Source organism: Mercenaria mercenaria, chromosome 4 (genome assembly GCF_021730395.1).
Source record: "Mercenaria mercenaria strain notata chromosome 4, MADL_Memer_1, whole genome shotgun sequence".
Lineage (NCBI taxonomy): Eukaryota > Metazoa > Mollusca > Bivalvia > Venerida > Veneridae > Mercenaria > Mercenaria mercenaria.
The window spans coordinates 89,719,939-89,743,697 of record NC_069364.1 but is presented as its reverse complement, the minus strand read 5'-3'; the positions used below and the strand labels follow the sequence as shown (position 1 = coordinate 89,743,697).

The 23,759-nt window shown below is 35.2% G+C and overlaps 1 protein-coding gene across 1 annotated transcript in view; it reads left to right on the top strand.

The window, feature by feature from the left end:
• Positions 1-19,491, top strand: part of LOC128556506 (uncharacterized) — a 31,792-nt gene extending 12,301 nt beyond the window's left edge. Inside the window, exons 2-5 of the mRNA XM_053541918.1 lie at positions 2,180-2,238; positions 5,588-5,691; positions 8,284-8,417; positions 17,652-19,491. Of these exons, the coding sequence (XP_053397893.1) occupies positions 2,185-2,238; positions 5,588-5,691; positions 8,284-8,417; positions 17,652-19,141 (1,782 nt within the window). The 5' untranslated portion in view covers positions 2,180-2,184 and the 3' untranslated portion in view covers positions 19,142-19,491. The remainder of the gene's footprint in view (positions 1-2,179; positions 2,239-5,587; positions 5,692-8,283; positions 8,418-17,651) is intronic.
• Positions 19,492-23,759: the final 4,268 nt, after the last annotated feature.

Below are 23,759 nucleotides of genomic sequence, written 5' to 3'. Positions count from 1 at the left end.
GAATGTTTTATTGTAAATATTTCATGCTTTTCGGAATAAAAATATGTTTAAACTAAACTAAAATTTTATTTTTATTATTATTATTATTATTATTTTGAAATCGGTGTGCAAGAAAACGATTCTGTCACTGGTTATAGGTGCAGATGGGAGTATCCGGCTTTCGGGTAACTGTTTAGGCGGTAACTCGGCAGGAGCCTCGTTACCGCCTAAACAGTTACCCTCGAGGCCGGAAATTCCCATCTGCACCTACAACCAGTGAAAGAATCTTATAATCTTGTCCAGCTTTCACAAGTCGAACTGCTGGCTGGATTTCGACGAAACTTCACAGGAGTAATCAGTACCAACCCCAGTTGTGCTTATCGCTGGCACGTTCCGCTTCGCTGCACAAAATGGATGCCAGAGCTAAATATAAAATACATAAAGGGGAGACATGTTTTTGTGAAAAATACATAGAGGATATTTGTTTGTTTTGAGTGAATATGGAATATATCTCACTGAGAAGTGAGAAAATTTCAAATATTTGTGAAAATGAGAAAATTTTCTCACTTCGAGGTGAAATATATTCAATATTCACAAAAAAAAAAAAAAAAAAAAATCTTTTTATTTTATGCTCAATTACGTTGAGATGTGCATTTTGCAACTATTTTAATCTCAGCGCGGGAAACAGACGCGCGTAAACAGACATGACGTCAGACGTGCTGTGACGTTATAAAGACGCATGCAACATAAAGTTCCATTTTGTTTTATTTTTTGCTGCATAACGGTATGAAATTCTCTTTAAGTAAAATAATTTGATTCGAGAAATATACTATAATGAACAAAGTGCGATTACAATTTTCATTCTGTTTTAAGCAAATAATTTAAAATTCATACACAATGTAATGAGGGGGCGGAGCTATATCTCTCACAGTGTGAAAATATAAATTTCATATTTTCACAGTGTGAGTGATGAGATATGAAAATATTTAACTGATAGAATACAGTATTTCATTAGTTAGCATAAAATAAAATGCAATATTTTTATGAGTGAAATATATTTCGATCTTACACTGAAACAATGTATATATTTATAATCCTGTTAGTATTTTATACATCTATAACTTTACTGAAGTTTGAAACAGTGAAAATATCAATTTTATATAGTTTACAAATGGAAAGGAATTATAACGTAAATACAATAAATGAAACTATTTTTTTTCGGTGTTCATGCGAAATGAACGACAGAATAGGATCGACAAATTAAACATGAATCGCTAGCGCGATTCGTGGATTTGCCGATCCAATTCTGTCGTTCGTTTCGCATGAACACCAAAAAATCATTTCATTTCTTAAATAAATCATTTCGCTTTATACTGCAAGTACTTATTGTTGTGTTAAACGGCTTCACATTTAGCTGCATGGTATGTTTTGTTGGATGATTTAACATTTAGGTTTACAATGCATCGTTTCATGCTTAAATGGGCAGCATGAAGTTATGTATTAAATCGGTTCAAAATATAATATTTACATTTGCCCTATACATTTCCATTGAAAATTATGACGTTCATTTCGTATGAACAGCAAAAGCAATGGCGCGAAATTTACGTCATCGCTGCTAAGTGATGACCGACCGTTGTTTTGACGACGTCCGCGTATAGTCGGTGAGAACGTTCCTAAGATGACGTCGCAGTTGTTCCTTCTGGTGAACAGAATGGCCGGGAAGCTGACTTTAATGTTAAATACCACAAAATGTGTGCAATTAATATTATCTATTTTACAATTGGAAAGGATATTTGACGTAAATATAAGAAATGAAACTTTTTTTTTTCGGTGTTCATGCGAAATGAATCCTATTCTGTCGTTCATTTTGCATGAACACCGAAAAATTCATTTAATTTCTTAAATGCATTGAATGCAAATATAGACGGCGTTGAAATGCACTGCACTGACTGACTTGTAAATGGGTGGAGTGTATATTTGCTACCTTTGGCGGTAACCGCCGCTCATATATACACTTTGTAATGCTTTTAGAACGTGGATTTCCCTCTTTGATATGCTTCCTTGTTTTTGTACGGCTCCAAAATTTGCAAACCACTTTGACAGATTGTAAAATAATAGAATTGTATAATTTATTGTGAGTAGTTTTTACATGCTTGGAATTCTGAAGTTTATGATCTGACTAATGTTGTTTTGTTTCCAGAGACAATGGAAACAGTTGAAACAACGGGAACAGTTGAAAGCAACAAGAAAAGACCCAAGGTATTTGTTATTCGGTCATTGTTTTAAGTTTACATTCACAGGCTAGTTTTTTGAGATCCGTCTCAAACACATTTTATACTATGTTTAACCAACCAGATTCGGTCATTTGACCTTATGAATTAAGTAGTAACTTTTGTATATACTGATGAATCGATAGGCGAAATTAGTTTGTATATTTTTTGTGATTAAATACTGTAGGAAGGGCATGTAAAGCCGTTGTATTTACTTAATTTATAGACTTCCATCTCGTACCGAGTCTTTTCATTGTCCGGTGTATATAAATATAACTTTTACTGTTGAAATATATACGTACAGCTGAGATATTAACACATTCAAACTAATGCAATGATAATGACAACTTGTGGTAGAGTAAAAACCAGACACAAATGAGGACGAAACACAGCAGGGGATCGCCTCGAAACGGTCAGTGGTTCTCTATGGGGCGCCGTTTTACTATTTTATAGGCATTTCTTGATATCAGAAAACCATTTCTTGGTATCAAAAAATCAGTCACCTTTTTTGATGTCAGGAAATCGATTTCTTGATATCAAGAATTCATTTTCTGATATCAAGAAATCGATTTTCTGATATCAAAAATTCGATTTTTTGATATCAGGAATTCATTTTCTGATATCAAGAAATGCTGTCCATTTTCTGATATCAAAAAATAGAATCAGGAAATGAATTTTTGATACCAAAAAATCGTGTTATTTCTTGATATCAAGAAATCGAATTCTTGGTATCAATAAATGATTTTCTGATATCAAAAATTCGACTTCTTGATATCAAGAAATCAATTTTTTGATATCAAGAAATCAAGCTATTTTTTGATATCAAAAATTCGGCACTTCCCGATCTAAATATAGATGGATTGAACAGGATCATATAGAATTGTATAATACCCGCTATGGAACGCCTAGACTGTCTTGACATGATGATTATTACTTCACCATGTGCATTTCCCATATATATTTGGTACAAATTATAATCTTTCTTGTAGATAAAAAAGTTACCGGACAAACTAGTAAATGTACATAACAAATTGTTTAATCTACAAGACAAATTATAATTTGTACCGAATATATTGGAAAATGCACATGACGAACTATCAATTGTACAGCACAAACTGGTGAATGCACAACATAAACTAAGAAATGTACCGGACAAACTAGTAAATCTACATAACAAACTGCTTTATTTACAAAAAAGATTATGATTTGTACCGAATATATTGGAAAAAGCACATGACAAACTGATAATCATTATGTCAAGACAGTCTAGGCGTTCCATACCCCGCACTGAATGAATTAATTAGGGGTTATCCCTAATTGCATGTCTATTTTTAGAATAGCGGGAATTTTTGATATCAAGAAATACTGGCCATTTTTTGATATCAAGAAATCGGATTTTTGATATCAAGAAATCGAATTCTTGATATCCAAAAATGATTTCTTGATATCCAGAAATCGAATTCATGATATCAAAAAATAGTCCGTATTTCTAGATATCAAGAAATGATTTCTTGATATCATGAATTCTATTTCCTGATATCAAAAAACATAACTAATTTTTGATATCAAGAAATGATTTTCTGATATCAAGAAATCGAATTCCTGATATCAAGATTTTTTTATATAAAAAAATGGACAGCATTTCTTGATATCAAAAAATTAATTCCTGATATCAAAAATTCGATTTCTTGATATCAAGAATCATTTCTGGATATAAAAAAAAATAATTCTTGATATCAAGAAATCGAATTTTTGATATCAAGAAATCATTTCTTGATATCAAAAAATGCCTAGAAAATAGTAAAACGGCGCCCCATAGTTCTCTGTTGTATAGGAGGCGTGTTACGCCGTATAGAGGTTGCGCCGTATTAGCTCACGCATGGGTTGACAACTTATACAGTTTACGATGAGCTGTATCCGTGGGTATGCAACGAATACGGCTTACGTAAGCTGTACGCGTTGGATATACATATGCTTTTCGCTTACATGGTCAGTATTAAACGTATTTGTTATCAGCATTATCGTCGTCGTCGTTGTCGTAACAGTAATGCTAGCAGCAGCAGTAGTAAAATAAGTGGGAGTTGTAGGAGCAACAATAATAAGAGCAGTAGTAGCAGTAGCAGTATGATACACATATCACGATTATTTAGAGGATGGCGTTCTGTTTCATATTTTATGAGGACTTAAACTCACACAGGATAATGATTTTGATTTTTTTATGTCTCGCAAATTGATGATGTTATGTTTCACGTAATTATGATGATGATGATGATGTTGTGTTTCACAGGTGATGGAGGTGATGATGATGTTATGTTTCATATATGATGATGATGATTATTATTATTATTATTATTATTATTATGACGATGATGATGTTTCACATAGCTAGGATGATTTTGACGATGGCTTTATGTTTCGCTTACGTTGGTTTTGATTATTACGTTACACATTTGGTGTTTTGGTTTGAAACTATGTTTCTAACATGATAATGTATTTGATAATCACGTGTTCTGGTTTAAAGTTTGAAGAAATCAGTAAACTTGTTGCCATGGCCCACCCTGTCGTCTGTGTGCTTGCTTTACAATGTCCTAAGATATTTATGTCTGCAAATATGCTAGCAAACATTTTGCAAAAGCAATTCTGATAATTAATATAATGATTGGTGATGACTATTAGCGATGACTACGATGATGATGATGATTATGCTGATGCTCTGCTGATGAAGTTGGTGATGAACATGATACGTATGGTGGTATTGATAATTGCGATGATCGTTAAATAAATAACGATGATTATGGTGGTGGTTGTGGATGCTGTAGTGGTGGTGGTGATCATGCTGCGGCTGCTACTGTTGTTGCTGCTTCTGATGCTGATGGTTGTAATGCCGACGAATATGATAATGATGATTATAATGATGACGATGTTGACGACTAAGGTGATAACGTAATTTTCAATAATCTTAATTACAATTTACACCTTATCAAAATGAGTTATATATACGGGGACATGCAGCATCTTGACGTATACAGTTTACGGTGAGCTGTATTCAGTGTAAGCTATATATACGGTTTTATAGTCAACGAATACAGCTCACATGTGAGCTGTATACGGCGCAAGCTCGGTACGGCGTAACAGATGTGCACAGAACACTCTGTGTGTGTGTGTGTGGGGGGGGGGGGGGGGGGGGGGGGGGGGTGGGGGAGGGGTTGACTACAGGTTATCAATGACTGCTAACAGTACTTACATTTTATTTCCAGGTTGCCTTTATCGGGTATGGTAAAATGCAATTTGTTAATGCAGTATTCATAAAATACTTGCTTATTTTTTTTTTTTGTTAGAAATGGTTTGATCGAAAGATGAAAATATTGGTGTTCATCGCTGGTTTTGCAGTTGTAGTTGCATGTCTCGTTTTCCTTGGCTTCTACATGACGAAAGTGAACGGGTAAGATTTACATGTACTTTGGATTCGAATATGAAAATTCAACTTCCTTTTAATGAAACGGAGCAATGCAATTACGTTTTTTGTATTCAATTCAATTGTTTGATAGTTCGTTAAGTAATATTCCGAGTATTCAAGAATGCAATATCAGTACTGGCTTGTTCCTCGCAAGTACCTAACAACTTTCCCATATGGAATAGAGGTTGAGGAAGAATTCAGAAACTTTTTACAGAAATGTTTACTGAAGATATTGAGTTGTTATTTCTGTTCCTTTTTAGCTCCACTATTTGGAGAATAGGGTTGCTATCCTACTCGCACCGGCGTCGGCGTCGGCATGAGCTTTCTTGGTTAAAGTTTTTCAACAACCTTTGCTTATATCTTACTGTGACATCACATTAACATTGTTCAGCATGCAAACAAAGTATTGTAGGGGCTGGGCCCATTATACCCAAGGTCAAGGTCACCAAAGTGTTATACTGAGGTTATTTGTAAGGTTAAATTTTTCGGCAACCTTTGTTTTTCTGTCATATCTTTGTTACTATTGCTTATATCTTACTGTAAGACTTGTAAGTTCACATAAACATTGTCCAGCATACAAACAAAGTATGTGCAGGTGCTGGGCCCATTATACATCAGGTCAAGGCCAAGGTGTTATACTTAGGTTATTTTTAAGGTTATAGTTTTTTGTCAACCTTTGTTTTTCTGTCATATCTTTGTTACTGTTGCTTATACTAATAAACTTTGATAATGTGGCAGTTGAGTCCAATAAGTCCAGGGGTGTCCAAAGATAATCCGTCTTAGATCTGTTGTAAAGCAAATATTAGATTTACCTGTATTGAAAAATAAACAGTGTCGATTAGATTGAGGTCAACTGCCACATTATCAAAGTTTATTAATATCTTACTGTAAGATCACATAAACATTGTCCAGCATACAAGCAAACTATGTGCAGGGGCTGGGCCCATTATACCGAAGGTCAAGATCACCAAGGTGTTATACTGAGGTTATTTTTAAGGTTAAAGTTTTTGACAACCTTTGTTTTTCTGTCATATCTTTGTTACTATTGCTTATGTCTTACTGTAAGATCACATAAACATTATCCAGCATACAAGCAAAGTGGGCTTGGCCCATTATACCCAAGGTCAAGGTCACCAAGTTGTTATACTTGGAATTATTTTCATGTTATTTTTTTCGTTTATAGACATATCATTGGTACTTCGAAAGATAATGACGTGAAATTAAAAATATTTCTTTATAATCAAAATCTGCGTGTGTGGTTATAATCCCCATAACTATAATTGCATTTTGGACAGAATTATGCCCCTTACATACTTAAAGTTTTAAGGCAATCTTCGTTTTCTGGACATAACTTTGGTACTATATAAGATAATGACTTGAAACTAAAGTATATCTTTACCATAATACAATTTGAATTCAGCACAGTCTTTATACTTTATGTGCATGTAGTTTCTTGGACTGTTTTTTCTGACATAATTTTATTCCATCAAAAAAAAGAGTGTCAGTACCCTTCCCATACTTGACCTTTAACCTCCCTGAGTAGTAGGGTCTTTTTATATCTTGGTGTATCTTCCTTTTAAAGAAGAGGTCTCTTATTGAGACATAAATTCATTTTACTGTCAAATAAATCGTCGAATAGTGGAGCGCGCTGTCTTACGGACAGCTCTTGTTTCCTGTATGTTGGCTTGTACTCTTGTTAGACTACAGTGAAAAGTTCTTGTTCAATTACGTATGTAACACAAAGTCTACACCAGGGAAAGCCAAACTCCTTTTTTATTTGCAGGTTTTCATTATTCATAAATTAATATGCACTGCAGTTATTTAACTGGTAATGCAACTAGTGATTTTTAGAACCAGGTGCGCTCTGTTCAAAGTTTTCACTGTACAGTCAAATAAGATGAAAACTAATAGGCTACATACGCGTCTGAAGATGAGGTGGTAGTACATTACACGTATTTAAGTATAAAAATGGGAAAAGCCACATTCAATACAGCAGCAAGTTAACTTCCGCACGGAAAAAAGGGGAACGTGTAAATTCGTACACCTGCATGAACATCATGATAGAAGCACAGAAGTAGTCATGCACAAATAAATATGCATGAAGGAGGAAATTGGAATGTAGATCTATCAGTGTGAAATCACTTCATGGTGGGTTCAACTAGGTTAATGGCGCCAACCCACACTCTACCACCCACCAATCAAAAATGCTTCTTAAAGGTAAGACGGTTAAATTTGTTCCCCGCTAGGTGAATGATATAAATCAGGTTGTGAATTACTTTCTCACTCTGCTATTTCCTTTATGGCGTGTTGGTGCGTTTGAAGAGCTCGAATACGCCAGAACGACACACTAGCTCGTCAATATGACATATACCTTATTTTCGTATCGGTGCACTAACGTGTCGTTTGGGCATTCAAAAGCGCCAAATCGCTAATACACCTGCAACGACAAATTCGTGCGCAACACGACAAATACGTGGCGTGTTAGCGTATTTGCGTCTTTCAAACGCGCCAGCTCGCCAGAAGGACAAATTAGAGTGCCGATGTGACAAATATAGCAAAGAACTCTTTTCATTACAGAGATTTGGTTGACTCGATAAGATCTAAACTGGCGTCCGACAGCGTACATGCTTCTGGCTTATCTGGTGGGTTTCCAGCCTCAGTTATTGGTCAGTCATCTGCAGGGGACATTCAGGAATATAATTTTAATATAGGTATTATAACAGTCATGTTTTATAAATATCTATAAACGTATCTATAAACGAATAAGTTACTGAAGATTTACTATTATTTTTTGGTACTTGTACTTGAATGACCGAGCTATAAACTGCTCTCCTTAATCATAACATACAAATACACGGATATACATGTATTTCATACATACGCTTTGGGTCTTTCTAAAGACATTATTCATAAACATTCATTGTGTACTATAAGACTCTTTCACTGTTCGAAGTGGAGCGAATTGAAATCCGAGTTACTATACAATAGTTACCCAGGAACCGGATATTTCCATCCACACCTACAGCCAGTAGTAGATTCTTTTTCTTGTATAACGAATGTTTCAAATGTTAGAAGATATAAAATGGAAAAAAAATATTTCAAGCACTATTTGATTATAGAAGCGTACGAATTTAGGTATTCGCTCATAAATTAAAGCACGTGAGTACCCCGAGATGTTAAACGAGTTTTGTCAGCACCGGAAAAAAACGGGGAAAAATCCTTTGGTATGCAAAAGTTGTGTCTGATTGAACAAAAAAAAGTGCTGTTTTACAGAATAATGTAGTTTGGGCATACTTACACCATCAGTATACACAACGAGTGCAAGTTCTAAACCGCCATCCAGAGCTGTATCTCTTAGAAAACGGAAATAATATGCCTTTGTTACTTTGGAAATTGCTTCATTTTTGTCACACAACCATTTTTAAAGCCCGAAGGGACGTATTATGTAATACCTCCGGTGTCCGTCCGTCCGTACGTTAGCAATTTCGTGTCCGCTCTTGAACCCCTTGAAGGATTTCAAAGAAACTTGACACAAATGTTCACCAAAAACGACGTGCAGAGCGCATGTTAGGATGCCTCACTGCAAGGTCAAGGTCACACTTAGGGGTCAAACGTCATATCACTTTGTTTCGTGTCCACTCTGTAAATTCGCTTCAAGGTCAAGGTCACACTTAGGGGTCAAAGGTCATATATGACTTTGCTTTGTGTATATTGCTCTGCATTGCAGTGCTCTTGTTTTTATTTGGCAGATTACTTTTTTGTTCACTTACTATATTTTTTTAATTACTTCCCTTTTATGTTACTATAAATAGCTTATTTTAAAACTTTTTTATTATTGGCCGTAGGGAAAATCCGAGACCACTTTTCTGTGGTACAGCATGGATGGTACCTCCAATTTTTAGGTGTATTTTGACATACCTGTACCTGGTAATGATTTTTTGTGGACTTAGAATAGTTTTTGTGGACTTTTGAATTTTTTGGGAATTTCTTCCCTTTGTTGTTCCTGTCATTTGGGCTTCAATAGGCAAGTTCTTTAAATTTTGCTGCCATCCTCTGATGTAACCCTTCGGGCGTATATTGCCCTGCTTGGCGGAGCTCTTGTTTATGAAAATCTACGGAAATATTTCGTAAAATTAAGTAATTTAAGGAAATTTATCCTACGTTTTGTCTATTTAGAAATGTGCAAAAAGATAAAATATAAATGTTTACTTTTCGTGACATTAAAAATACAAATCTTTGCCAAGAGGTAAGGGTTTTGAAAATGGCTGAAACGGATTGATTTTAAATTTATAGTATTTTGTTACAATTGTCGTCATATAATTAATTAATCTAAGAAAACAGTTTGGACTGAGACCATCAGGCGATACAGCATATATTTTGACTCGGTTTAGTTACAAGGCCCATTATCTTTAGATAAGGATCCGCTACATGTCTAAGTAGATACAGTTACAATTATTGAATTACAAACATATTCATCAAAATATAATCCAGTTTTAAATATTCTTATATAAGTGATAAATAAAGTCACAAAAGTGTATCTCTATTTTATTTAATTGCACGGGTCGTACGCTGGTATACACTAAAGAAGATAACTTTTATGCAAATATTTTGATTTTAATTTTATTCTGCAAATCAATTTTTAGGTTGAAACCACGAAGTGGTTGAGACCTATAATTACCGTATTCCAGAGCTTGCAAAAATATCAGACTAACCATTTTCACTGAAAGACAGATTAATCCGCTGTAAGGTTTTTGCCCGTTTTTTCGGGCTAATCGACAGATATTATTATTGATATAAACTGTTTTCTGAACATTGTTCTACAGTCGGTTGATATTTTCATGCATATGTAAATACAATAAGGTTAAAGAACGCGTCATTTCGTATTAAAATTATGTTTTTAAGTCTGTTGATCCATCGAGCATGGGCTAAGTTGAAAAGCGAAGGTGTATTCCTTTAAAGCACTTCAGAAAAACCCCAGACGTGACCGAAGCGCATGAAAATATGCCGTGAAAAAATAGTTCAAAACGTATAATAAATATTTCTCTAGTTTAGCCTTAATACATAATGCACTCGTCAGTAATAAAACAGCATGTGATCTGAATCATTTTTTCTAGTTGTATAGGATATAGATCTGCATGCGATTCTTTCTACCTGTCCTGATTCAAATGACAAGGGAGATCACTGTGTAGGAGTAAGCTAAATGATAAACTGCTTTATTTCATTAAAAATAGATTTGATTTCTGAATTGCTTCCCTTTATTCTTATTTTATCCTTATTTTTGTACAGCTTTTATAATGGCCGATTCATATTATTTATTATTTAACATTTTATTTTATCGTTTTAATATCTTTGTACGATTTATGTAAAATTGAGTCAAAATATTTGTTTAAGATTTCCTTTTTATAAATAATTATAACTGTACTATATTAATTACTATAATATTGTAGTAGTCTATACTCTACGGGGCATTAATATGCCTCATTGTGTCTGAAAGGGCGGATGGACCGTTCTTAAACTCAAACATACATACCACCGTAACACGGAAAGCTACACGTTAAAGGTTAAGCAAATGGTCGTGCTGCATGTGCACGTCTAGTTAATTTACATATTTGTCTCAATACTTAATGTAACAACCTATTTCAGTACTTACAAGATAAATAATTGACATTCCTTGCAAATCCTGAATATATTTAGATATAAGCGGTACTTTACTATGACTTTTAAGGGGCAATACATGTTATTTTCTGAAACCCCTCGAAAATGAATGGAAATGCCATTAATCTATTCTTTATGATGTAAAACGGTAACAAATGGCTGAAAACGCTTAAATTTCTTGAGTTTTTGGAATTTAGATCGAATTTTCGACCAGGTGGCACTATTTTGGTTCGTTTTAGGACCTAGTAAATGTCTTTTCTCGCATTTTAGCACTTCAGTTGTCTAAATAATATTGAAATTAGCATGTTTCTGAATGAAAATGACAAACATCGTAACGATTAAATGGATGTTAAATGTAAATTCCACGAATAAGGTAAAATTAATTGGAATATTGCTTGCACAGGGCTAAATTTTGCATATTTTTGGGGATGGGGGTGACCTGTAATGAATTGTCATTTCTCTATATTTTCTCAATATTTTGCACCAAAACAAAGCAGAATCATTGTGAAATAGGTGTACATTGAGAATGAATGCAAATTCATGGAAAAATCAAACAAAAAATTTCTCTTATAGGCTGATCACTACCAAATAGAATGTAAGCCTCCGCAGGTCTAGTCACAAGTAGTCCAAATATAAATAGTACTAATCTTTTTTTCTTTCCTAGTGCATTTTCTCGGCAGCAACGTGCTTACTTTTACCCTACCGCGTTTCAGTATGTATCACTTTGCATTCTAATGAAATCGGCATGTGCCTATCGCATGCTAGATAAAAATGGCGGCGTAAGAATTTAATGTCACGAAAAGAGAAATTGAAAGAAGCGAAAAGTAGTAAATTCAGCGGGTTGTATTTAACGAACTGTAGTTTTCTTATATAAAAGTTAACACCCCCTTTTCTTTTTGTTTTTCTAAAGTAGCGATCTAGTTCTTTATGGGAATATAAGTGTCTGAAAATCTGATATGCTAGAAAATGTCGAAACACCGTTATAAAGTGAGTGGATTTTATATGAAATAAAGAACAGCTGGATTTAGTGGTGTTCAGCCTTAACAACATTACATCAGTTCCGGATTTGTATTTTAATTGTTGTTGAATTGAAAAATTCACATGAAAGTTGTCATTTTGATAGACGTTAATAAAACAGAGTAAAAGCTACAGAGATTTTAAAATAGATTGTTAAGCAAAACAGAATCAAAGTAGTACATAACGAGAATTTACAGTCGGTTAAAAATCTCATCAGAGCTTATGTTACTTGTAATTTTCTTTCCGACTCAATTGATAAATCTTATCTTAGAATATCAAATGTGGGTTTTGCCTGATGTAAAGTTTCTCGATGTTGGCCTGCATATGTGTCCCCGATAAATGAAACTGTTTGATTTCATTTAAGCAAAATTGAATCAAAGCATAGCAATGGGGCATTTGCGTCTTCTCCCGACGATTTTCATGTGTATAGTTCTTTTTCTTATCTCAAAACTGCATGGAAGTCGAAACAGCAGGGTCTTGGGGTAGATACAGGTCTAGTTTCTAGCTTGGTGGATCCCACTGACTTCTACTGTTGTTTTAACAGGGTCGGTCGTTTGTACAAACATTTTTAACAAGGTAGCGGACTTTAAAGACAACAACCCATGAATTAAAGAAGTAGGGTTGCAACATTTTTGATGTTTTGGTGTCACGATTACTTAAGTCGTGACGTCAATACATTTTATTTCTAGGGTCGGCTAAACATGAAGTTGATTTCGCAGAAATGTGTAGAATTATACAACCCTTGCTCCAAGAATTGTGAAAGTTGGTGTATTATGTGATATCGTGTTAAATTTTGAAAAATAATTAGATTTTTCTATTCTACTCGATACTTTGAACCTAGCTACATAGAAATACTTTTTAAAGTATGTCTTCTAGCTTATAGACTAAGTTAAGAATAAGATTCTTATTTGTCAAAACGTTATTCTATATATCTGAAAATTGTGTTTTTGATATGTGGAAGTCGACAAAATGGCTCTTCTTAATAAGTAGCCTTATTTTTTAATACATAACGATTTGTCAAGAAAACATTCACTCAAACATTATATGTACAATAGCCTGGTGAACATAGAAAGTAGTATTGATTAGGTCAAGAATGTGTATTATTTGTTGTTGCCTGCTGCCAACTGCAGATTTGTTCTTTAGTTTTCGAAACGCTATAACATACTGTAATCCAAAGACACGCAGAGGTGCATCCAAGATGGTATACATGTGTAGCTTTTGAATTCTGAACCTTTGTAGAACAGTTCTCACTTATATGCCAATCCTGCTAGAACAAATCATAATTCTCGTTTAATTTGTCTATTAATCCTCACAATTTAGCAACAGTACAAAAACAAAAGAACTTGAAACCTAGCAAACAGTCATGGGAGGTGAGCAAATTTGAAATCGTGGCGATCTGATTACTTGGAGAATGATCTTGGTGTTTAATTTTTAAGGTGTTGAATGTTTGGAGTTGAACTTTTTTGTATGTTGTGCCTGCAGTATGTGCATTCTGATACTGTACGATGTGCATTGCCTGTAGTCGTCTGATTTTACAATATTATTTTCATATCCTTCTAAGTTACGCTTGATAATTCTTTTGATTTACTAATTTATCACCACAATTTAGCAATTCTTGGAAATATGCTTCAACTTACAATTATAGAAAAAAAACTTGACACATAGCAAACATAGATAATATTGGTGTTGAACTATTGGATATCTGATTACTTAGAGAATAACATTTGATACCCTGGCGAGCAGTAGGACCACAATAACACTTTTGTTTGTTTTATCTTTCTTGAATGATAAGCGCAGTTTGGAAACAAGGGAAGCGCATTTATGTACACAATGACTTTGTAGTTTCTGTTGAATAAACATTGTTTGGAAACGCAAATATGGTATAGGTAGACAGCAGGAAATACAAACTTTACTTTAACTTTACCAAACAGCTTCGACTAACTTTTTGAAGCATATAACGTAGCTTAAAACATCAGCAGACATTCTTCTTACAAACAAGCATAAATAAAGCTGATATTTGACATGAAAATAGGTTTTACTAGTCGGGAAAAATCTATTTATATGGACTAAACTCGAGTAGACCATGGTGGCATATCCGGCGAATAACTACCTTCATGCCTTAAATACCAGCTCCTGTGAAAGTGAAGGTTACATACACACTTCTTACTAGTTCGATAAGTAAACGTCGGACTTCAATATTTTACGATTTTGACATTTCATATAGTCCGATGTTTTATCGAAGTTTTTATAAATTTCCCGGTAGACCTTTCCGCAAAATATCTTGCGGAAGGTTTTACAAGTTCATGGTGGAAGTGACTAAAATGTGATAGGTAAATACCAACAACGGACAAAGAAAACCTATTTTACACATCCATTGAACATACTGTCTTACTGAAATTAGCGAAGACCTGTCCTCACTTTGAAAGTGAAATTTACATCCATTCGCTTTTGCATCACAACACGAAACTGTCCAATTTTCTTTATTATAAAAAATGATTTTAGACGCAAAGTATTCTCATGGTCGGATTTTATAAAAAAAAAAAAAATGCGCCCGTTACTAAGGTATTGTCTGTGTAGTGTGCATATTATTACAGTTGATGGGTGTAACCAGCATTTATTGGTTGTGTTAAATTAAAATTTATTTCATTAAGTTATGAGTTCATATAAAAGCAGTTTAAAAATCTAGTCTACATGCATTTGACGGTACAAGTGCGTTAAATAATGGCCGCAGATTTTTTCCTAGTGCATTGTATTGTTCATGGTATTTAATTAAATTACGCTAGAATAGTCTGTGCTATGTGTCGGGGAAGTAATTCCTGGCGCAGTTTAAATTATGGTAAACCAATATATCACGTGTTTGAGAGTTTTCCTACATTACACTTCAATAAAATAAGGCTGGAATTTTTGCTATGTAAATGGCTGTCATTCAATTAAACTTGACACAGGGACATGTTGAACGTCCAAATATTAAAAGGCGCCCTGTGCAAATTTAATGTTATTGAACTAACTTCTTACCAGAACCACATGTTTTTCGAAAGGTTTCAACCTTTCTGTGCTTTCAGCGCTTTGATTTTACTGGTTGTAGGTGCAAATGGGAATTTCCGGCCTCGAGCGTAACTGTCTGGGCGGTAACGAGGCTGTTTTATCAGTTGCAGCGTAACGTTATGATTTTTTGATAAAATAACGTTTTTTAATTTAGAAATTTACTATCAGGAACAAACAGGAACTGTCAAGGTATTTGATTTTTATTCCGTTTTATGAAATAAAGTACAAATTACTACATAAATTTTGTACATACATGTATATGTAGTTCATATAAATGCGTCATTTAATACAGTGGAATTTATGAACTTCTGAAAACCGGACCTTCCAAAAACCGGGAACCTTTGAAAACTGCACGAAACTCAAATCCCGTTTTTAGCTCACCTGAGCAATGCTCATGTGAGTTATTGTGATCGCTCGATGTCCGGCGTCCATCGTCTTTCGTCTGTCTGTCTGTCGTCTGTCAACATTTAGCTTGTGTATGCAATAGAGGCTGTATTTTTCAATTGATCTTCATGAAATTTTATCAGAATAAGTGCTTTGATGAAATCTAAGCCAGGTTCGAAAATGGGTCATCTGGGATCAAAAACTAGGTCACTAGGTCAAATAAAATAAGAATATTGTGTATGCAATAGGGACTGCATTTTACATTGGATTTTCATGAAATTTGATAACAATATATGTCTAAATAAAATCTAGGTCAGTTTCGAATATGGGTTATCTGGGATCAAAAACTAGGTCACCCAGTTAAATCAAAGAAAAATCTTGCATATACGATAGAGGCTGTATTTTTCAATTGATTTTCATTAAATTTGGTCAGAATAATTGCCTTGAAATCTAGGTAAAGTTTGAATATGGGTTATCTGGGGTCAAAAACTCGGTCCCCCGGTCTAATCAAAGAAAAGCCTTCTGTGCAACAGTGGTTGCATTTTACATTGGATATTCATTAAATTTGATCAGAATAGTTGTCTTGGTGAAATCTAGGTCAAGTTCAAATATAAGTCATCTGGGGTCAAAAACTAGGTCACCCAGTAAAAGAAAATCTTTGTGAATGCAATATGGGCTACATTTCAGACAGGATGTTCCAGAAATTTGATCAAAATGTTTGTTGAAATCTAGGTCAAGTTCAAATATGGGTTATCTGGGGTCAAAAACTAGGTCACCTGGTCAAATCAAAGAATAACCTTGTGTATGCAATAGGGGCTGCAATAGGGGCTGCATGTTTCAGTGGATCTTCATGAAATTTAATCAGAATGTTTGTCTAGAAAAATCTAGATTGAGTTCAAATAGGGGTTATCTGGGATCAAGAACTAGGTCACCCGGTCAAATCAAAGAAAAACTTTGTGAATGCAATAGGGGCTGTATTTTAGGCATGATGTACATGAAATTTGATGACAATGTTTGCTTTGGTAAAATTTAGGTCAAGTTCAAATATGGGTCATGTTGGATAAAAAAATTAGGCCACCTTGTGTATGCATTAGGGGCTGATTTTTTCAGTGGATCTTCATGAAATTTGATCGGAATATTTGTCTTGATAAAAGCTATGTCGAGTTTAAATATGGGTCATGTTGGTTCAAAAACCAGACAGCCAGTTCAAATCAAGGAAATACCTTGCCGATTCAAAAGAGGTCGCATTTTAAGCAGGATATTCATTAAATTTGATCAAGCTGTTCTCAGGTGAGCAACCTAGGACCATTTGGTCTTCTTGTTTTTATTCTTATTTCTATATATTTTTAACTTCATTTACAGCACGAGAGTCATTTTACACCCCGAGGTGTAAGATGGATTTTTTCCAGCACCGGTAAAAATACCGGAAATCCCCGTCTGGTATGCAAGAAAAGCTAATACTTAAAAATTGTCTTGCGTACAAATTTGTTGCAGCGCACTTCATATAGTAAAACTCTCCAGCTTCTCCGTTCAGTTCTGTAAATATTACTGATATTACTGAGAGGTGTTTACTGACATTATGTAAATATCACTGATATTACAGAGTGATATAATGATATCTTGAAGAAGATCACTTTATTTAATCACTTGCAACTGGAAGATCATTTGTTAAAGCTTAGGTCCCGTGCAGCCTGTTCAATTTCCAAAATGGCTTCCGTTCCCCTCTTTAAAACTGGAAACTAGCTGTTACTAGTATATAAAATCACACAAACCAAAGCGGTGTATCTTAATATATATTCGTAGAAAAAGTACATGTACAATGTATTTTCTATTTATTGTATCAGGAATGCGCCAAGACTTTCAACTGCAAGAATGTCAGGGAACGAATTACAAGATGTCTTTCCCAGATATTGACTACGCATTAATGGGCTACAACGTATTGCGAGGCTACCCTCTAGCAACAGGACATGACCCCGGATTCACATACCCAATCTTTTCTGCAGACTATGGAAAGGGAAAGCACACCGCAGATTGCCGTTTTAGTGTACCGGAGGGTTTGGTTGTTGTTCCTGACGTGTCGTGTGTCACGTCGTTTACGTCAGAGATTGTTCAAACAAAATATGAATTCGAGAATGCATTATCGTTTTCTGCTAGCGCGAGTGGCGGCGGGTGGGGTGCAAGTTTTTCTGCTAGTGCTGGCTACAAGAAATCCTCATCACAAATGGCAACTGGAGAGTCGGTTTACATCTTATCATCTGCTTATTGCCATTATTACTTCAGCAAGTTAGTGAAGCGTTCGTCTCCTCCATTCGAACCCGTTTTCCTGAGTTGGATTGAGAGGCTAAATAGCACAAATTTAAAGGACATTTATTTAGAATTCTTTGACACTTATGGTACACACTTTGCCACCGAAGTCACGTTTGGCGCGAGATTCACGTACGTACATAAAATGTCATCGGAAGAATATGAAACCCAAAGTGTAAAAGGTGTTAATGTTGCAGCTGAGGCGAGCTACTCTGGTTTGTTTAGTGTGGGAGGTGGATTTCAAATGGATTCTTCACAAAGAGAAGCGGCTGCCGAATTCTCTAAGTCCGTTGAAACAAAAACTATAACTGTAGGAGCAGCGCCACCTGCAAACGGCGATGCAATGACTTGGGCATCAACTGTGAAAGATAGTCCCGTTCCTTCTAAATACAAACTTTCATCCATAGAGGAACTGTTTACCGAAAAGTACATGAATCCGACCGAATTACATGTCAACCTCGATCTTATTTCCCAAAATATCAACGCGTATAAGTACGAGTACTGTAGATATCTAATGTTAAAAGGTGAAGTTGATTCATGTGAGTCACTCTCCCCGGGAATGGTGCTCGATAAAACAAGACTTGTAAATCATTATTACGCGTGGAAATTATCACATAAAGAGTGTATCGACCTCTGTTTGAAAGAAATAAAATGCAGCGCAATTACTTACTGCGTCAAATGTGACAGCTCGAAGGCCAATTACCACTCATGTTTCCTTTTTAATGCCGAGTCGCAAATCGGAGGTACAAATGAAGACGAGTGGAACTCTATAGTTTTCGTTGGTAAAATGAATGCGGAACTTGTACTGGAGAACACAGCGGTTATAGGAACAGAAAGGGGATTTGAAAGAGAAGAAGATAAGAAAGCGGATGCCACCAGGTGTGATGAACTGTGTGCTGAAGATGTCCACTGTATTGTATATAGTTATTGCGAATGCCCGGATGTTGAACAAAAATGCAGACTTTATAGTTTTGAAAACGTTTTAGGATTCAAAGTGGAAGCAGGAACAAAGTCTGTCGTCACTGCTTAAAATGAAAACGAGCCGCACCATGAGAAAACCAACATAGTGCATTTGCGACCAGCATGGATCCAGACATGCCTGCGCAGTCTGGTCAAGATCCATGCTGTTCGCTAACGGATTCTCTTATTGCAATAGTCTTTGAAAGCGAACAGCATTGATCCTGACCAGACTGCGCAAATGCACTATGTTGGTTTTCTCATGGTGCGGCTCAAATTAATATGAACTTCAAATTCTAGAACAGCGTTGATGTGGTTGTGTGATTTCGTACTATGATTACGTTCTTTATGTTGATATTCATTGTTTGTGTGCACATTTATGATTTGTACTATTAAAAAAGAATATATGATATTTGCCACCAACATAGAAATTTGTTGTACTTGTAGAAATTGACTGAAAATACCTTGTAATTATAGGTTAAAGCATATTGAATTTCATCAACTATATATATGCATATTATCAATCTACATTTTAGGGAAAATATTGGCCAGTAAATGAAATGAGAAATACAAAAAAAAATCAATCGTGTTCAGTATTAATAAAAACTTTCAAATTAGACAAAACAAGAAAGGAAAGAAATTCTCATGTAAGTTGATTCTGACGTTTTTTAAGACCGATGAATCATTAAATTGAAAATCATTCTGACATAAATCTACATAATATAAGTAGTTCTACACAGTTGATTAACCGGAAGTAATGGCGTAACGTCATTTATCCGGATGACGTAGGACAAAGCCTGGGCTCTGCATACGGAAATGAAATTCATCTTATGAATAAATGTTAACTTGTGAGTAAAATTATTGAAACGGCAAGGTAACTATTCCAGAATAAAATATGATATTAAAAAGCTTGAGACGTTAAATAAGTCCAAATAATGTCTTAAAATCAGCCGGCGATTATAAACTGATATATGGCGTATATAATATGGTGGAATTTTTTTAAATGTATAGGTCAGTGCTTGTTTTAATATATTTGACCATATTATAGGCCATATGTCAGTTTATAATCACCAGTGAGTAGTTTTATAAAAATCTACATTGTAGAAACAATTCCATTCGCAAAACTGTCACCAAAATTATGATTTTCTCATAGACTCCCATTATGAAAACTTGTATGGGTCCATTTACTTTTACAAATCCTTTTTCATTTGCCTAATTTTCTAAATACTTCTGAAGTTTAAAAAAATCAGGAATTAATCAAATTCTACATTATAGAAAATTTTATCCAAATATTTTGCCCCCCTCCCCCCACCCCCCCCCCACCCCACGCCTTTTCCGAAGAAAAAAAAGGGGATATAAATATAAATATAGAAATAGACAGCGTCCTTCCGTCCGTACTTCTGTCCTTCCGTCCTTCCTTCCGTCCGTCAAACTTCGTGTCCGGTCCATAACTCTGCCATCTATGAAGGGATTTTGAAATATCTCGGCATATATGTTCCCAATAACAAGACGGCGTGTCACGCGCAAGACTTGAGACCCCTAGCTCCAAGGTCAAAGGTTATCATGGCCTGTTTCAAGTCCGGTCCATTACTCTGCCACCCATAAAGGAGTTTTGAAATAACTTGGCATACATTTTCACCATAATGAGACAATCATGCGCAAGACCCAGACCCCTAGCTCCAAGGTCAAGGTCACATTTAGAAATCAGAGATTAACAGGATCTGTTTTGTGTCCGGTTCCTAACTCTGCCATTTATCAATAAATGTTCCCCATAATGAGACGACGTATCGTGAGCAAAATCCAGGCCCCTAGCTCCAAGGTCAAGGTAACACTTAGAAGTCAAAGGTTAACACGGTCTGTTTCCTAACTGCCATTTATAAATGGATTTTGAAATTACTTGGTACAAATGTTGCCTATAATGAGACGACGTGTCATGCGCAAGATTCAGACTCCTAGCTCTAAGGTCAAGGTCACACTTAGAGGCCAAAGGTCAGATACAATAATGACTTTCTCCGGAGCATTTCTTTTTGATTTATGAAGGGATTTTGATGTAACTTGGCACATTTGTTCACCACCGTGAGGAGTGTTACGCACAAGAACCAAGTCACTAAATTAGAATTACTTCCTTTTGTTGTTACTATAAATAGCTTATCAACCATTTCACTAGGTTAAAGGTCAAGGTCACGGTCCTTGGTTGAACTTAGCCAATTTTCACTACATATATACTGATAATATGGTCTTCGTGTCCGGTCCATAACTTTGACATGCATGGTCCGATTCAAAAATAATTTGACACAAATAATAAGCATGGTTAGACAATGTGTGATGCGCAAAACCATTTCACTAGCTCAAAGGTCAAGGTCACATTCCCTGGTTGAACTTAGCCAATTTTCACTACATATACAGAATACTGAATTTTCTGGTTTTCCTACAATATTTTATTTTTGTAAATAAATAGGGCCAAGAGTCCTCCATTTAGTTTGTGAGCAGTACCATGCCTGTGACCTTTCACGTGTTGCGGGGGCATCCGTGTCTGTGACACATTTCAAGTTTATTACAGGCCGTAGGGAAAATTCGAGACCACTTTTCTTTGGAGCAACATGCATTTTACATCCAAGCTAGTTTTAGGTGTATTTTGACCTTTTGCTACCTGTTAAGGATTTTTGTGTGGACAGGATAGGAAGACTATTTGATATCCTTTCATTTAATTATTATACTTATTACATGACTGTAATTGAAGGTTAAGGTCAATTCAGACCTTTCTTGTTTTTTCTTGTTACTAGCCAGACTAGATTTTTAAACATGAAACTGTATCTCACCTCAGGCATCCCCTGTGTTTTGTTCACAGGAGATAACTCCTGAGGCTATTCAAATTTTGTATAATTATATCCCTTTTTTGTTCTCAAAACATTGGGTAATCAGAGCAAAGAAAGATCAGTCAGAATATATAAGCATGGAGCTAGTATAGAGATGGAGTGCGGACGAAAGCACTTCAAAGGTACACTGTGTGGCACCGCGGCTTTTAGGTGTTAATGCTTGACAATACGGAGTTTACCGAGTGAGACCTGATCAACAACCGGAGTGATCCTATACTGGGATTGGGATATTCCGGCATTTTCCGTTTACACTAAAACAATCTAACGATTCTGCACCACCAGTTGTTTTCCCATAGACTTACATTATGACATTATGGCGTGACTTCCTTCCATAATACATTTTATCAACACAACTATCTTAGTTCAACCAAAATATCGCATGAAAAACATATGAATAGCGATACTTTAAGTAATTTTCGTGTGAATGAGATTACCCCCTGTTCACATCGTTGGCGTGGCGGGAGAAATGTGTTTGATAAAACTTTTTTCAATACACATAAAATGAAGCAAATTTTATCAAAATACTTAATAATAAACTGTAAATGCAGTAAAAATCTCAATTTAAAAAAAAAAAAAAAACAAAAAAAAAAACTTTTTAGGTTTGTTTACATGACTGACCAATCAGAACACATAGACGTTACCTCATTCTCATTCTCAATAAGTTCCCTTTACCTTTTATCTCGACTATTCGAAGAATTAGAAGTTCTGTCCTACTCACCACGGTGTCGGTGTCGGAGTCGCCGTCACATCTTGGTTAGGTTTTTGCACTAGTCCACATTTTGACAAAGTCTTTTGAGATAAAACTTTCAAACTTCCAAGACTTGTTTACCATTACCATGTCCAATATTAGGCAAGAGTACATAATTTCATCAAGGATTTTGGCTGAATTATGGCCCCTTTTAACTTACAAATCTTGGTTAAGGGTTTTGACCTGGTTCATATTTTGTGTAAAGCGGTCGACATATGGCGTTGAAACTTTTAATACTTGTTTATTATAACAGTCTCCATCTGTATAATTCAACGACAATTAGTGAGGCGTGACTTATCCGTTATTCTCGACGTTTACCACAGTATTGTTATGAGCTAAAAGTACAGACACGCCTCGATGCATAAAGTTGATCTATAGGCAAGAGTACATAACTCTGTCAGCTATTTTGGCTGAATTATGTCCCTTTTTCGACCTGTATAATTGGTATAATTTTCGTACAAGTCCGTGTTTTGCCAAAACTATTTGACATGTGGCTTTGAAACTTTGAACACTTGTGGTTCAGAGTTCAGATGCGTAGGAATTGAACAGCCCGAGTGATTAAATACTGAAGCTTCTGAACGATGAACCGTCGTAAATTAGACGATAAATCTCAAAAAGGCCTCGATTGTTTTCATTCTGACATGCTCATTGACATATCTTAATAAATATTATGCTGGACTTCATTTACTCGAGGAGTAATTACCGGACGTAATGCGGCACTTTGACGTCATAATTGACATCATAATGCTCTCTTACCGGTTCGCGTGTCAACCGTTGTTTATCGAAGATTATATAGAGCTTGATCTTCTTTGTTTAACTGGCAGTCAAATCAAGTCATGTTAGAATTAACAAATAATCAAGATCTTCGAGTGGTTTATCGTCTGATTTACCAGGATTCAGATTTCAGATGCGTAGGAATTGAACCACGAGTGCGTTAGCCCGAGTGGTTAAATACTGAAGCATCTGAACAATGAACCGTGGTAAATCAGACGATAAATCACAAAAAGGCCTTGATTGTTTTCATTCTGATATGCTCATTGAAATATTTTAATAAATATTATGCTGGA